The sequence below is a fragment of the Empidonax traillii genome, unplaced genomic scaffold, assembly GCF_003031625.1.
Source record: "Empidonax traillii isolate 1590-97213 ecotype Southwest subspecies unplaced genomic scaffold, ASM303162v1 scaffold20:size5563877, whole genome shotgun sequence".
In the NCBI taxonomy this organism is placed as follows: Eukaryota; Metazoa; Chordata; class Aves; order Passeriformes; family Tyrannidae; genus Empidonax; species Empidonax traillii.
Genome location: NW_020955213.1, coordinates 1,564,406 through 1,578,786, shown reverse-complemented (window position 1 = coordinate 1,578,786; position 14,381 = coordinate 1,564,406). Strand labels below are relative to the sequence as shown.

The window sequence follows — 14,381 nt, the reverse complement described above, 5'->3', positions numbered from 1 at the left end:
TTTTTTTTCAAAAACTGATCTTGTAAAGTAAAATTCAAAGGGTCTAACTCTTCAAAAGGTTACTTCGGGAAAGTTACTGGGTTACTGACCTCCTATTCAGCCAGGAGGTAAACAATCTGGAGAATGTTACGTAGATAATTCAAATAAAGTTTGTCACCATTTGTGTTTCAGTGTGTGCTTTTTAGAAAGCACTGAAAATTTTAAAAGATGTTCAATAATGCACACATATAGGCATTAAACAGTATGCCATGAATCTGAAGATTCAGATATAGGGTAAGGAATCTGATTTTTTTTTTAAATGTCCTAATGGCATTTGACAAGGGTAGTACTTACATGAACATAAAGATCTTCCAAATCGATGAGATTGTGTTGCAAAAGGACAGCAGCAACTCTGTATAAGGAGGAAGGTGTCTCACCACTCGGATCCTAAAAAGGGCAACATTGCAAATTCAAGAAAAAGGCAATCAGACCACTGTAAAAGGTTATGAAACAGAAAAGAAACCACTCAAACTTCAGATGAAACATTAACTCACAGTTCTTCTTGTTATCATGTTATTTAACTGCTGTTTCTCCAAACCCACTGGACTTACTGCGATACACAATCAGTATTTTCAGAAACAAAACCATTCAACTTTCATCACAACTTATGGTGGTGCTTGCATGCAATTGATAATTATACATTTAAATAAAAACCTTCAATATTTTATCAAGTATCAACTATGACTCCCCTGTAAACATGCTCTTCCCTCTCAGGATCAAGTCTGTTGTTTATAAAGTACAATCTCTTTGTTCATGCCAGTCCTTACATAATTACACAAGTTCAAGTGGAAGATATCAGGACTGTTTTCAGTTCTTTTAGGGAACCCCAAGCATTCTCCCATAAGAGACTTCCACTTAAATGATGAAATTATTGCTTTTAATATTGGAATTTTACTCATTAAAAATCTGCAGAAAATCTCCTATCACTGAGTGCAATTCAACATTGTGTATAACCAGCCATCCAATCCAACAATTAAGAAAAGAAATATATTACCTGATAAAATTTGAATTTGAACCCAAGGATATGGCAGAGAGTTTGAGGTTCACACATGTACATGTAAGACTCTATCAGTGGTACAAAGAAGTCATCATACTCAGGCCTGCACTCATAGACTTCAAGGATAATATCCAAAACTCTGTTAGGATCAAGGTTGAAACATCCTAGTGGAGAAGAACAGAGTAGAGAAGTTTAACATTGTTAATTTTCATCTTAAATCTGTTTCTAAAATACAATTGCATTAATTTTTAAAATTAATTTTTTTTCAGTTAAAATTGAGCCTGGACTTATCTGCAGCAAAATAATCTGGATCATCCATAAATACAGCACTTATCATTTTGTCTTGCTGGATATTGAACCAGGCAAAAATACTAAACAGGACTTTCAATTCAGATTATAGAAAAAGAACGAATTAACACCCTAAGAGGAACATTTAATAAGTAAAACCCCAGCCTCACTAACACCACAGTGCCAGCAAAAGGCATGGGCTGCTGCTTCTCCCTTGTGCTGACACATATATCCATTCAGTCACACCCATCAGCCAGGTAGTAATTATTTTACACTTATTTATTTTATCCAGACACATCCACTGTGCAGATACAGAACTGCATCAGTCTTTCCTCCCCCAAAGACATTTCCATTTCATGAGAACCTACTGCAAGTCAGTACTTTCAAAGAACTGACACTTTGTATGAAGTCTATTTGCAATTCCTAAAATTCCAGAAGACAGAGAAATGTCTTGTTACAAAATTCCTCCGAGTGTATTTTTTGCTGTAATAACTAGCAAACCCATCCTTCTCTCCAGATCTCTTCCTAAACAAGTATTATTGTTACAGGGATTTGATACTCAGGCAAAATACTGCGATAAATGAAATGATTTTTTGTTATAACATAGCAGCATAACCTTTTGCCCATTACTGCAGTGGCAACATATGAAACAGGCACTGGTGTAAACATCAATGTATTGTATAGAAGTCTTTATTCTAAAACTGTAAAACATGGGTAACTACAGGTATTTCCTGTTTTTAACTTATTTTGCACTTTGATGTGACATTCTCATCGAGATCCAACTTGGAAACATGGACAAATCACTAAAAGAACCAGATAAAGGAAGAATATTTACTACTTCTTATTTCTCTTCATAAGGAATCGCTCGTTCAGCTTCTCCAAGAATAAAAGAATATTCATGCACTGAACTGAGCACCTTAAATAGCAAAAAGCATTACTTTGTTACACTCCAATCTGCCTGCTGAGATGAGAAGCACACCATGAGAAGATACTGCTGAAATGAATTGAAATCACAGCATATTTGAGGTTGTACCATAAATTCAGTATCTACAGTAAATTTACATACACAACATTCCCAAAATTAAATTTTCCACAGAAACAGGAACTGCTAAACATTGTCTTTCTATCCAAGGTGATCTACTTTCTGTAGTCATAAGATCATAAAGGAAAACCAAAGCCCATATTCTTTCAATAATTCCTTACCTATTAAAGATTTGATATTTTCAAGGATTAAATCACTAGTGATATTTCCAGATAAGTCTTGACCCAGTTCTGCAATGAGCTTTGCATAACCTTCATTCTCCTCTCTTAGTAAATTAAACTTCTGTTGCTTATAACTGCAAATAAACAGAAATTAAATACTACTGTGTAACACGTATCCAGTGAAGCCATTTATGCCCCCAGCAACTTGTTATACAAAATGCTAATTTTGAACACATTTTTAAGAACTTGTAATTTGCTTGAGCTATTGCAGAAAGCAGTGAATGCAGTATATGGATTCCTGTAAGGCAGCAAGCACTCTCCAAACAAATCCAGCTCTTATTTCAAACGCACACCATTTAAAATATGCTTAAAATTACCAGGAAAGCTTGTTCTTACACATGACACTGGAGAACTGTTCTCTAGCAGTCCGTGTTTAAGGATCTATTCTAGTTCTTTTGTCAATGACAAGGTAAAATGCAACAAAACATTTCCCAAGAAAAACTGAGTACCTTTGAAGAAACATTACACACTGGTAGCAAACACTGTTACCATTGCCCCTCCCCAAACAACCTCTTGGCCCCAAAACTTACAATAGTTTTGTCTTTATTTTAACAGATTTTTGATTGAACTGTTGAGACTGCTTGATGAGTCCCAATGACTCCAGTGTCTCTGGATCTAAACGCTCCTTCAGGACAGTGTCAGATACAAGATACTAAAAAACACCAAGAACAAACACCAAACTTGTGAATTACAAAGACCTAGAAACCATGGGATTATTACTTTAGGCTACATATGCATTCTGACTACAAGAAAAACAATTTCATGATAATCAATGCATTCTGATTCAAACACAAAAGTGAACAAAACAAACTATTAACCGAAATTGGAATTTTACAGTGGCAGATTTTATATACAAGAGCACCTTGAAGAAACAAGCGCCTAGAGTCTAATTGCTGGTTACCAAATACACATTGCACAGCATCTGGGAATATTATTACCAAGAGCTGCATATTTACAAAGCCTTATTCTCATATTCTGGGAGAAAAGCCTTATTTTCATATGCTGAACTTCCCTACAAATCCAGCTCATTCCCTGTGGTTAGGAATGCTCCTTCTAAAGACAAAGGAGGTTGCATGAAGGAAAAGTGCAACTCCAAGCACACTTCAGTAGCAAAATTTCTGTTGAACTGACAGGTAGAAAAATTAAAGTTCTCTCAAAACTTTTCAAAGAATTCAAAGGAGAGCTGCACAATTTTGCCAAAAGACCTCCTAGGTGCAACTTACCAAACAGGCCAATACCAGTTGTGTAAAATGATCCCTCTTATTTTTTTCCTCTAAACAACTTGTTTCAATGTCTACAAAAGAAGATGGAGGGGAAAAAAAGAAATCGTTACTTGTGAAATTTTAAGAGTTCCTTCTTTCAAAAACTATTCTGATAAATGCTGATGATACCAAGGCAAAGCAGCTGATTGATAACATGGTAGTTTCTTGCCACCCACTCATCCCTCATGAGGTCCACCTAATGTTGTGATGATAATTCTCAACATCCAGAAGTCTCATAGAAAGGTAAAACAGAAACCAGAGGAATGCCTTAGTAATTCTTCTTGCCCTTCTTTTGCTGCAATAACATTTAGGCAAGCATTAAAAATCAATAAGCACGAAAACAGAACTCCATGATCCCAACCTCAATGTGATGTCCTACATAACTACGTAAAAATCAGACCCACAGAGAAGACATGAACAACACAGATGTGAGAAAGAAGACCCTAAAGGAACTGAAAACTGATGATGTAGTGGAAGTGGGGCTGGAATCAACAGATCCTACAGCCCAGCCTCGCAGCCAAAGAACAATCTGCTGGAAAATGTTAGTCCAGGGAATGTGGATGAGTGGATATATCCCAGTTCTCATACACAGGAAACTGCTGATAGTTGTAAATACTGATTAAAGAGAAAAAGTGTTAAAGAAACAAGCAATGTCCTTTGTCTCAGAATTTGAAATCTAGCTCCTTAACCTTACCACTCTCTGCTACTAATCAAGGGATGGTATTAGGCTGCACACTAATTTGAAGGAGAAAAAAAAGAAGAAATACAAAAAAAAGGCAGACAGATAGAAAAGTAATTATTACAAGAAGATGGTACAAGTACACAGAACAAAGCACTGTCAAAAAAAACAAAATCACAATTCATCATTCAGATGTTCAGACCAAGGTTGCACATGTAAGCTTAATTAGGTGCCTTTTCACAGGCAGCCATTGGACAGAGGACACCTCACTCCTTTAGGACAGAGAACAGCAGGATCTGTGATATGCAGACCATTAATAGAATTTTCTGAACATTTTCAATTTGTTGAAAAGCAGACATGGAGCAAGACAGAAACTGCAAGCAGTTAAAGCTACAATCTGGAGAAATGTGTACAGGATTAAAATGCTAAAAACATGAGAGAAACAGCTTTGGATCAACATGACAACATAAAAATCCAGTAGTTATCACAGTATAAGATGTACAGATCTTTGAAGCCTGCTCAGCTGGCAGACAGTAACTTGCCCAATGATGCCATTTGCCTTTAGATTTAAGGACATTTTGCATAAGGTCCATTTCACTAACACTGACTGTATAGATAAAAATATTTACAGAACACATTCTGAGAAGAGAGGATCTACCTACCAGTAAGTCAACTTTTATTTAAAATATTTAAGAATGATAACATCAGTAAGTCACTGATTCCATTAGCTAACACTGACATTCTTACAAGCCAGCTCCTTCAACTGTTCTTGGCACATCAACTTCCACTGCCTTTAATAGGCAAACTGCTGGAAACTGAATGAAAATACATCAACAACTAAGATCCAGATACACTGGAAGGGAACTCAACTTACCTAATATGCAGAATACATCAGCTAGGATAGAAGGCATGTCTTCTCGAAATTCCTAGGAAGGGAAAAGATCCCACTTAATAAGAACAGAATTCCAATATGCACACTTACCAAATTCTTATTCCACTATATAAAACACTTTATAATAAAGTAAGTTCGGATTAATTATTAATTCACATTATTTATATTATTAATAATTCATGTTAATAATGAAGATGCTTAATTATTGACTAATATCTAACATAAGTGCTGTACTAATCATTGATAGATAATGAAACACCGTAACATTTTAATGTAATTTAAAGGTGTATCAAGTGACCGAGAGGGGAAAAAACCCCTGGTCAGTACCTCTATTTCTCCATCCCAGTGGAACTCCCTGTGTGAGGAGCAGCCTGTCACATGCCATCCCAAAAGCCAGGTGCCCTACAGGCTTGACTGCCCTCAGACCCAATGCACAAGTTTAAAGAGCACAGAAAGGTTAAACCAGATTAATGCAACGTACTTTTCCTTAATGTTCCATGCACATCAATACAGCAAACCAAGAACTTGCAAAGAATAAGAAATTCTTGCTAGAAGATTTTTTTCATGTATTTTTTCTGGGTTATTTTTTTAAGGAACAGTGGTATTTGGTTGTTTTGAAGGTTTAGAGGAAAATACTCTTTTCCCTACTTTCTCCTTTTATTCAAAGCATTCTAAGAAAAACCTTTTTTCAAACAACACAATATGCATTATTAATAATGCATTATTTTGAAGGTCATCACAGAACCTGGACATCCCACCAGTAAAATGGCAGACGTTGTTACACTGTTATAAAAACCAGTAGGTGGCATTACAGATGTGCTGCATGAGCAAGTGACATTTTTGACATTTATTAGAAACTTCAGGCTTCATATGCCCTTAAAAAATTACTTAATTTTTAATTTATGCTGAAATGAACACATCTATTCCTCACCACAAAAACTACGGGGGAAAATGAAACCCTGCCAGACTACATATATATCAAGTGCACCCAAATGAAGAAAAAGAGCTTGACAAGAATGACTTTTCAGACACAGAAAAAAAATCTCCTGAATATTGTCATGCTTGGATTTCATTTGGACTTTTGTAATAAAGTAAAAATTTAGTAAGTATGCCAGGATTACAAATATATACTTACTATGACATCACCAAGAACATTAGAGGCTTGATCATGCTTTAAGTTTCCTCTGACAACGTGGTATGCAAGCTCATACAGAGCCTGCTGGATATCTGTGGAAAGAAAAGAGATGATTAAGGAACATATTAGGTAATCCTTCACCTCACTGCTAAAGCAATATTTACAGTAATGCTGTAGAATACAGACACCCTGCAAGGAAACAGGATATGTTTCTCTTACCAATGAGAGGGATTACTTTGCTACTGCTGATAGATTAAAATTGATCATCAATATCTAAAACTTCACACAAGCAGACAGTAAGAGATGATCCACTTATCTAGAGAGTTTATGGAATAACTGTAATACAGGACGAAAAACTACTGGCAGTTGGTTTAACAAAGACACTTTTACCTTATTCATACAAATACCAGATTCTACATCCACAAAAAATTCTTGCACATTTTCCTAACCATGTCTCATCACAGATATGCTTTCAAAAACCATTTTTCTTGAAGTAAAATTTAACTGGACAAAAAAGTGCTTAATAAGGATTTTTTAAATTTTTTTTAAGAAAGTCTCCTATAACTCAAGAATGAAACCTTACAAAAGGCTATATTAAGCTGAAGCACTAAAGAGAGGTACTGCATTTGAGAAAAATCTCACAACGTTAAACACAGCTGTTGGAAAATCAGCTGTGGTAAACCTGCAAGGTTCCTAAACAACACACCACAGTGCTGTGACACTTTTTACTATATGAAAAATAACCCCCCATGCTTTCACCTTGCACTTGTACCATGTGGTTTGCTCAATAAACAATATTCAGTAAAGAAGTTGCAGATGCCTCAAACCAAGTACTCAGTAACATGGTGACTGCAGACCACTGTAGCTGAATTAAATTCAATTTTATTTTTTAAACAGGCAGGCTAATTTCACACTTGCACACATTAGTGTTCATATATTTAAATTTTAGAATAAAATCTAGATGCATGTTGAGTTTGCAAAATGCAATCCCATTTTCTACAGCAGAGATCCAATAGTGGATGATGCTGCCACCACTCACTGAAGACAATGCCAGTTGTGGATGCTTGTACTGCTTTAGTGTTTATAGTATTTGCCTTTAGCACCCACTAATGGTCACCATGTAAGAACATTCCAAGCACATACTGCAGAGGTACCACTGTCAACTGTTTCCAGGCTTTTTTTGGTTTAATTCAACTTAAACCAATCAACAAACCACACAACTTACCTCTGAAACCCACATCATGGTTTTTGTTTTCGCTGAGAGCACGACACAGCTGCACACTGAAATAAAAAAAATTATTAAAAGAAAAATTTGTTAGATATTGGCATACACAGAAATGTTTTGGGGTTCTTGTTTTTGTTGTTGCTCTGGCTAAAGCAGCTTTAGATTCGGGTGGCTTAAATGGTTGACTACATTTAATTTTTCCATTAATTCAGAGAACTTACACAGCAAAGAAACAAGACTCCCAAGAGATCTCATAAACATGTGAATCACAGACTTAAAAAAATATTCTTCCTAACATTTAATACTCTTACACACAGAAAGGTGAGAACACGAGGCAATTTTAGTATTATGGAATGGAAGCGTGGAAGTGGCAGCAATAACCTACTGTTGTTATCCAATGAAGAAATTCTTCTCACAGAATTACTACGACTATGATAGTTTTCAAACTCTGGCCTGTAAAAAAACCTTTCAACATTAAACTATGTGCATGATGTTCTACCAGCAGTAAGGCAGAATTTTATATAAGAGGATCCAGTATAGGATGAGACCTGTCACGTTCCATTGTCAATGGTCTCTCCTGGGGCTCCCTCAACCCAACAGCCATATGCAAAAAGTACACTAAGTACTCCACAGACTGTTCCATGAAATAAATTAATGGCTCTCTGTGTTATAAAATAAATGCTTAAAGAGCAGGCTTCTCCACTACACTGACAGCTTAGAAATGGTCAGGCTTCCAAGATACGAGGATCTTCCTTCTTCTCTACCACTACTGTCACCCCAACATGAGGCTTCAAAAGTAGTTTCACATTTAGAAGTGACAGTTTTTAAAAAAGGGTAGTGATTTACCTGTATTATAACAGACACCAATGAATATTTTAAGAACCTTTGTCACATTTGCACATTTTCAACCAAAAGTTCACATATTTTTCCAAGTATCTTTGCCGTGCATCCACTGAGGGCAGTATCAGAGCTGTGCTGCATTCCTACAGAAGATGACAAGACTACAGTTTCCTGTGGGAGACATTTTTAAGTTGTCTCAAACAAGGCAGGTATGTCCAATTATTACAGAGGCTTATCATGAAAAATCAACAGTAAAAGATACTTCTGTGGCAATCCATTACTCATTCTGTTTGCCTCCTATGTAGATCTCCGCCTCTCTAACAGGACTAAACAGTTGTTCCAGCAATCAGAGGATTATAATTAGCAAATATAAGGTATACACACCCTTTACAGACAACTGGAAAATGGGGAGTTTCACACAATGTAATCAGCAGAAATAGAGAAGCTGAGCAAAAAGCAAGTGCATGGCTAAGATGTTGTAAATGCTACTGAAGAGAATGCAATGTATTTGGAAACAACCAGAACAGAGACAGCAAAATAGGGGAATAGGTATTTTATTTTTCATGAGCATTAAGTGCGTGTTTTTTAAATAATAGATTTTATCCCCAGCTGTCCTCAAAGGGTGTATCAATTCAATATAAATCAATTGCCTCAAACTTTAATTACTCCTCCATAAAGAAAGTACCCTAGAAGCACTCATTTCTACACTCTGTACACAAGTAACAGTAAAATGAAACATTTGATTCCAAAAAAAATTATCTGAGATGCACATTTTGACCCCTATGTCATAAGGTGGTGTCATCAACCAGGTTACCTGAGCAACAACCCTGTCTGCTTGAACTGATGAGTTCACTTACAAGCATCTTAATACACAGAGTTTTAGTCTCTTCCCATTCCCTTTCCAGCAGTACCAAACAGTACTATCAACTTTCCATTACTTTAAGACATGAACCAGCTTGATCAATGTGACAAGAAACTCAATATTAAAGATCAGTCTGCAAAACAACTTGCTTAATATTTGCAATTAGAACCCGCTGAATTATTAAACTGGAAGAAAAGTTGGTAAAAGAATTTCTTTTTGTGTGTCTTTTCTACAGGCACTCTCTCTCCAAAGGAAGATGACCTTTCCTGCAGGCAGTGCCAGGCAGTACAGGCAAGCTGATTCAATGACTTGGAGCAGAAATGGACGCATTCACCAACTCTTCTTCCCTTCTCAGCCCCACAGTTCCAGACCTCGTGTGAGCTACATCAGTGCCACTGACAAGCCTGGCAGAAAACTGGTCAGAAACCAAGCCTTCAGCCAACTTGAAGCAGCTCACCAGCATGTCAGACAGGTTACCCAGGTGACCAAAGACAGGGCAGAAGCCCTACCTTCCAGTAACTGTGAGATTAGTTCATCTATCTCAACTGAATAGAAATATCAACGCTGGTAACAGTTTGTTAAGAGTTCATTTGCAACTTTTATTACTCTGATGTAGCTCACTGCTGCAAGCTGAGGATGGAGAACTTCCTTGCTCTACTAAAATACATCCCTTTAAACGAAGATAAAACTGTGTGAAACAAGAAATTCTGAAGCAGCGTGAGCACCTATTAAACAACTTTGTATGGCAGAGCCAGTAACTGAACCAAGGCCTCCCAACTCATACACCACATCCTATAACCTCCATTTCACTCCCACACATGGATTAAAGCAGTAATTATCAAAGTGCATGTGCCTGCTAACATTTAAGTATATGCATAATTTAACTGATGTGGGTAGTTCTCCAGTTGAGATAAAGTACAATCAACTGCATTTTACAGTCAGGATGGCAAATCCACAACTGAGCAGTTTCCCTGACTCTCAGCCCTTTACTTGCACGAGCAATGCCATAGAGCGGTGTTAATGTTGGGAGTGCCTGACAGATCAGGTCTCAAAATTTCACACTCACAGAATGTTAAGCTTTTTCAGTTTATTTTGAGGCTTAACATATTTTATAAACGGCCAGGAAAGTACTTTACTAAAGTCCTCCATCCACACTAAAGGCTCCTTGATGTGTTGAATATCTCACAAAACAGGGTATCAGTCAGTGCTTGCCACTGCATGAGTACTGTAAATGTCCATATGGGCTTCAGTCACCGACCAGCACCTTGTTGGGAAGATGTGACAAAACAATCCCACTACATGGGCAGTACACAAATAGGTCTACAAAGAGTCCAGACTGAGCAGCAGCATAAGTAGTCATCCTCAGATTCCAACTCCATCTGCACACAATATCTGGCAGTAGTCACAAATGAACATAATAAATTGTATTTAGATAGAGAAGGGTCTGAACAAATTAAAAAATGACAGATAGCATGACCACATCCTGACCAATGTCTAGTTTTGGGAGCTAAGAACACTTGAAACTACCACAATATACATTTATGTATTTGAATTAGATATTACACATCAGTATCTTGAGTAATTAAATTCAAAGCTTATACAGTTTTGAATAAGGTCTCTGAACAATTTCCTGGGAGCAAACTGTCACTGTTGCCCTACTAATTAACATTATGACACTCTAAGACACACAAAATCCTTACCACCTTCTGGTTTTTGGATACTACTGTTAAATCATGGCACCACACCACTCAAAGAGAAAATTTAAAAAAAAAAGACAACTATTATCTTAAGCATCCATTATTTCTCCCAGTACAAGATGAAATACAAAATTAAAACAAATCATTTGCTTCTCACAATACAATTTCTTATTCCTCCAGAACATAAAACTGTGCTTTCATTTAGGTAACAAGTAACTGCCAAAATACTATCTCAACTGATCTAGTCAGATCATGAAAGCCATTTCATGCTTCAGCAAGTCAATATTTTTTCCATAAGACCTAATCTTTTCTTTCTACTAATTATGAGGGGGGGGTTTCCTCACTTTTCAAAGAAGTTGGTATTTGTCTCCCTGTGAATAAGCCCACCACTTTGTTTCAAAAACAAACCAAACCCCTCCATACAGAAGTGAATGCTCTCTGACTTCATGTGTGGGCTTTATCAGACCAGGCTTCCATAAACTAACAAGAAAAACCCACCAAACCCCACTATCCTCTATTTACTAGCAATGTCAGTTTTCTCCTTTTGCAGTATCTTCCCCTTTGCACTTTTCTAACTTATCATGATAATGCATTGTCTTAATTTTGAACCACAAAGCCTATGACTGGACTTAGGCCTAGACCTCATTTATGTTCCTGGGCATACTGATATTAGATAAGTAATCCAATAAAATAAAGTATCATTACATTTATTCCCTTTTTCCTTTAATATTCAAAAATATTCCATATTTCAATATTTCATTTTGAAATGACAGCACCCTGGTTTTGTTTTTCTGTAGTAAAACAGAAGATAGGAAATTTTGGAAAAAGAAACATGGATTTACACACTGAAGACTCTCCCAATAAAGTTGGCTTCCTAAAAAGTTCTCCACATATTGGTTACAGATATGTACTTTAGGTTCTAGAAAGTAAGTTCATGCACGTTCCTTTATGTTTACAAAGCTACCACTGCAAAACCTCACAGCTGTTATCCAAGACACAATCACATTACTTTTAAAACATGTGGCCTCTCCTGAAAACTGCTCTTCAAGTCATGGCTGGAAGTGCATTTCAGCAGTATTCCAAATGAAGGGCAAATGCCACAAATATAGGATTTTAGCTCATCATTTTGGTTTTTTGGTCCTGCAGCACTTTATTCCCATCCTGGTTAAGAAGCATTGCTCTGAGGGGAGGGGAGAATCCTAAAAGGTTTTATCATGGTCAAAAGCTGAGGTGACTTGCTCAAAGTGCTGAGAATTCCACGTGAACAGAGCAGTTGCCTTTATGTGATCAGCTATGACATTTCTGCCCTCGTGCAAACTCCACACAACCTTCCAGCATGTTTAACTCGCACACTAACACGATAATGGCTCCAGCATAATTCAAACCAAAAGTTACATGGCTATAAAGAGGGGCCCCTTCACTACAAAATGGAGGACCTGCAAAGAACCGTGTTTTGTGCAGGGATCCTCTACATTCTCTGTTCTCTAACCCACTACCTTTTTCTTTGTGCACAAGGAAGATCATTACCAAAGCTGCACTCTCTTTTAAGAAACACGAACAAAAGAAAATAAGAAAAAGAGAGACTCTCAAGAAGCGTTTCTCAAAGCGATCCCCCAAACACCCGTTATTTACAACTGTAGGATTTTTCAGTTACAAAAAAAGCCCACAAGTGCACGGAAGAAATAAGAGCATTTAAAAAACGCATAGTTAGTACACAGAGCACCGCTGTTAAAGCTAACAGAGCAACGTGAAATGGCCAAACTGGTAAATGACCCCTGAAGAGATGCAGTCCTGGAACGCAGCACACGGCAGTCAGTTAACTTGCCAAAATGGCTTAAAACAGACACTCAGAAGGTCCCGAACGGAAAGCTCCCAGCACACCTGGACTGGTCTGGGAGGCTGCACCCAGGCCCCTCGGTGCACAAAGGTTACTTTGTGGGATAGAACAGGCACGACTGGTTGATCCCCCCTCGCCTGGGTCAGAGAACACAGCGCCAGTCCCTTCGGAACCGACAGAAATATGCAAAAGGGGGCCGAGGCCTCTACCAGAAGGGCCAGCACAGCGGGGCCAGCGGAAGGGGAACGCGGCAGGGTCCGCATTAGCGCGGGGGGCGGATGAAGAGAGGCCCGACCCCCTGCGAGCCGGGCCCAGCGGCTGGAAGGAAGGGGGCGCTCGGGGCGCCGGGCCCGGCTGCGGGGGCAGAGCGTGGGGCGGGCGGCAGCACCGGCCGGGGCGGAGGCCCGGGCCCTCCGCCCGACCGCGGCTTCGACCCCCAGCCCGGCAGCAAGGACGCAGGCCTGGCCGCCGTTTCCCCCGCCGCCCCCCGCCCCGCTCCCGCAGGCCGCGGTGCCCCATCCCGCCCCGCGGCCGGGCCCCGGCACTCACAACTCGCTCTTGCCGCCTTTCTCCCAGTTCTTTATCCACTCCGCCGGGAGCAAGGCCGCCATCTTCCCCGCGAGGCGCCGAGGGCCCGGATGGAGCGGCGGCGGCGGCGCCGGGTCAGGGGGGACGGGCGGGCCGCGGGAGCCGCGGGGCGCGGCGGGCGGGAGGGCGGCGGGGCGGGGGCTGCGCCTGCGCGCTGCGCTCGGGGCCGCGGGGCGGGGCCAAGGGCCGCGCGCGTGCGCGTGACGGGAGCGCGGGGAGGGGCGGGGCGGGGCGGGCGCGCAGGCCCGGGGATCGGGCCTGTAAAAATGGATAAAATGGTGAATCGCAGGGGGGGGTGGGGTTATGGTTATTTAAAAAAAAAAAAAAAATAACAAGAGCTAAAACGGTGAATCTTTAGTTCTAAAAAAAAGAATAAAATGGCCAAGCGGTGAATCGGAGGGGTATTGTTATTATTTTTTAAAAATTAGGCTTGCTAAAACACTGAATCATGTTTTAGAATCATTATTTAGAAACAAAAATGCCTAAAATGGCAATTTGTGGGGGTTTTCTTAATTTTTTTTTTTAATCAAAATGGCTAAACCAGCAAATTTTGTTTTTATTATTATTTTTAAAAAGTAAAATGTCTAAAACAGCAAGTCGTGGAGGTTTTTATTATTATTACTTTAAAAAATAAAAATGGCTAAAACGGTGAATCGTTTAAATAAATGCTGTTAAAAAAAGCTGTTAAGGGTTTCTGTAAACATTGCTGTGTAGCATCTAAATGGTCTCTCTCTCTGGATATAAATCTCACAGGTCTTTTCCAACCCAGTTGATTCT

The 14,381-nt window shown here is 38.9% G+C and overlaps 1 protein-coding gene across 4 annotated transcripts in view; it reads right to left on the bottom strand.

The window, feature by feature from the left end:
- Window positions 1-13,701, bottom strand: part of THOC2 (THO complex 2) — a 45,767-nt gene extending 32,066 nt beyond the window's left edge. For 2 of the 4 annotated variants that reach the window (XR_003572816.1, XR_003572817.1), the window contains exons 1-9: window positions 13,566-13,701; window positions 7,781-7,836; window positions 6,556-6,647; window positions 5,403-5,454; window positions 3,811-3,881; window positions 3,118-3,239; window positions 2,528-2,661; window positions 1,034-1,200; window positions 334-426 (exon numbers count right to left, since the gene is read on the bottom strand). Coding sequence is in view for 2 of the 4 variants with exons in the window: in XM_027898207.1 (XP_027754008.1) it covers window positions 334-426; window positions 1,034-1,200; window positions 2,528-2,661; window positions 3,118-3,239; window positions 3,811-3,881; window positions 5,403-5,454; window positions 6,556-6,647; window positions 7,781-7,836; window positions 13,566-13,627 (849 nt within the window). In the remaining 2 variants the exon portion in view is untranslated. The remainder of the gene's footprint in view (window positions 1-333; window positions 427-1,033; window positions 1,201-2,527; window positions 2,662-3,117; window positions 3,240-3,810; window positions 3,882-5,402; window positions 5,455-6,555; window positions 6,648-7,780; window positions 7,837-13,565) is intronic. The other 2 variants (XM_027898207.1, XM_027898214.1) reach the window with 1 other exon arrangement.
- Window positions 13,702-14,381: the final 680 nt, after the last annotated feature.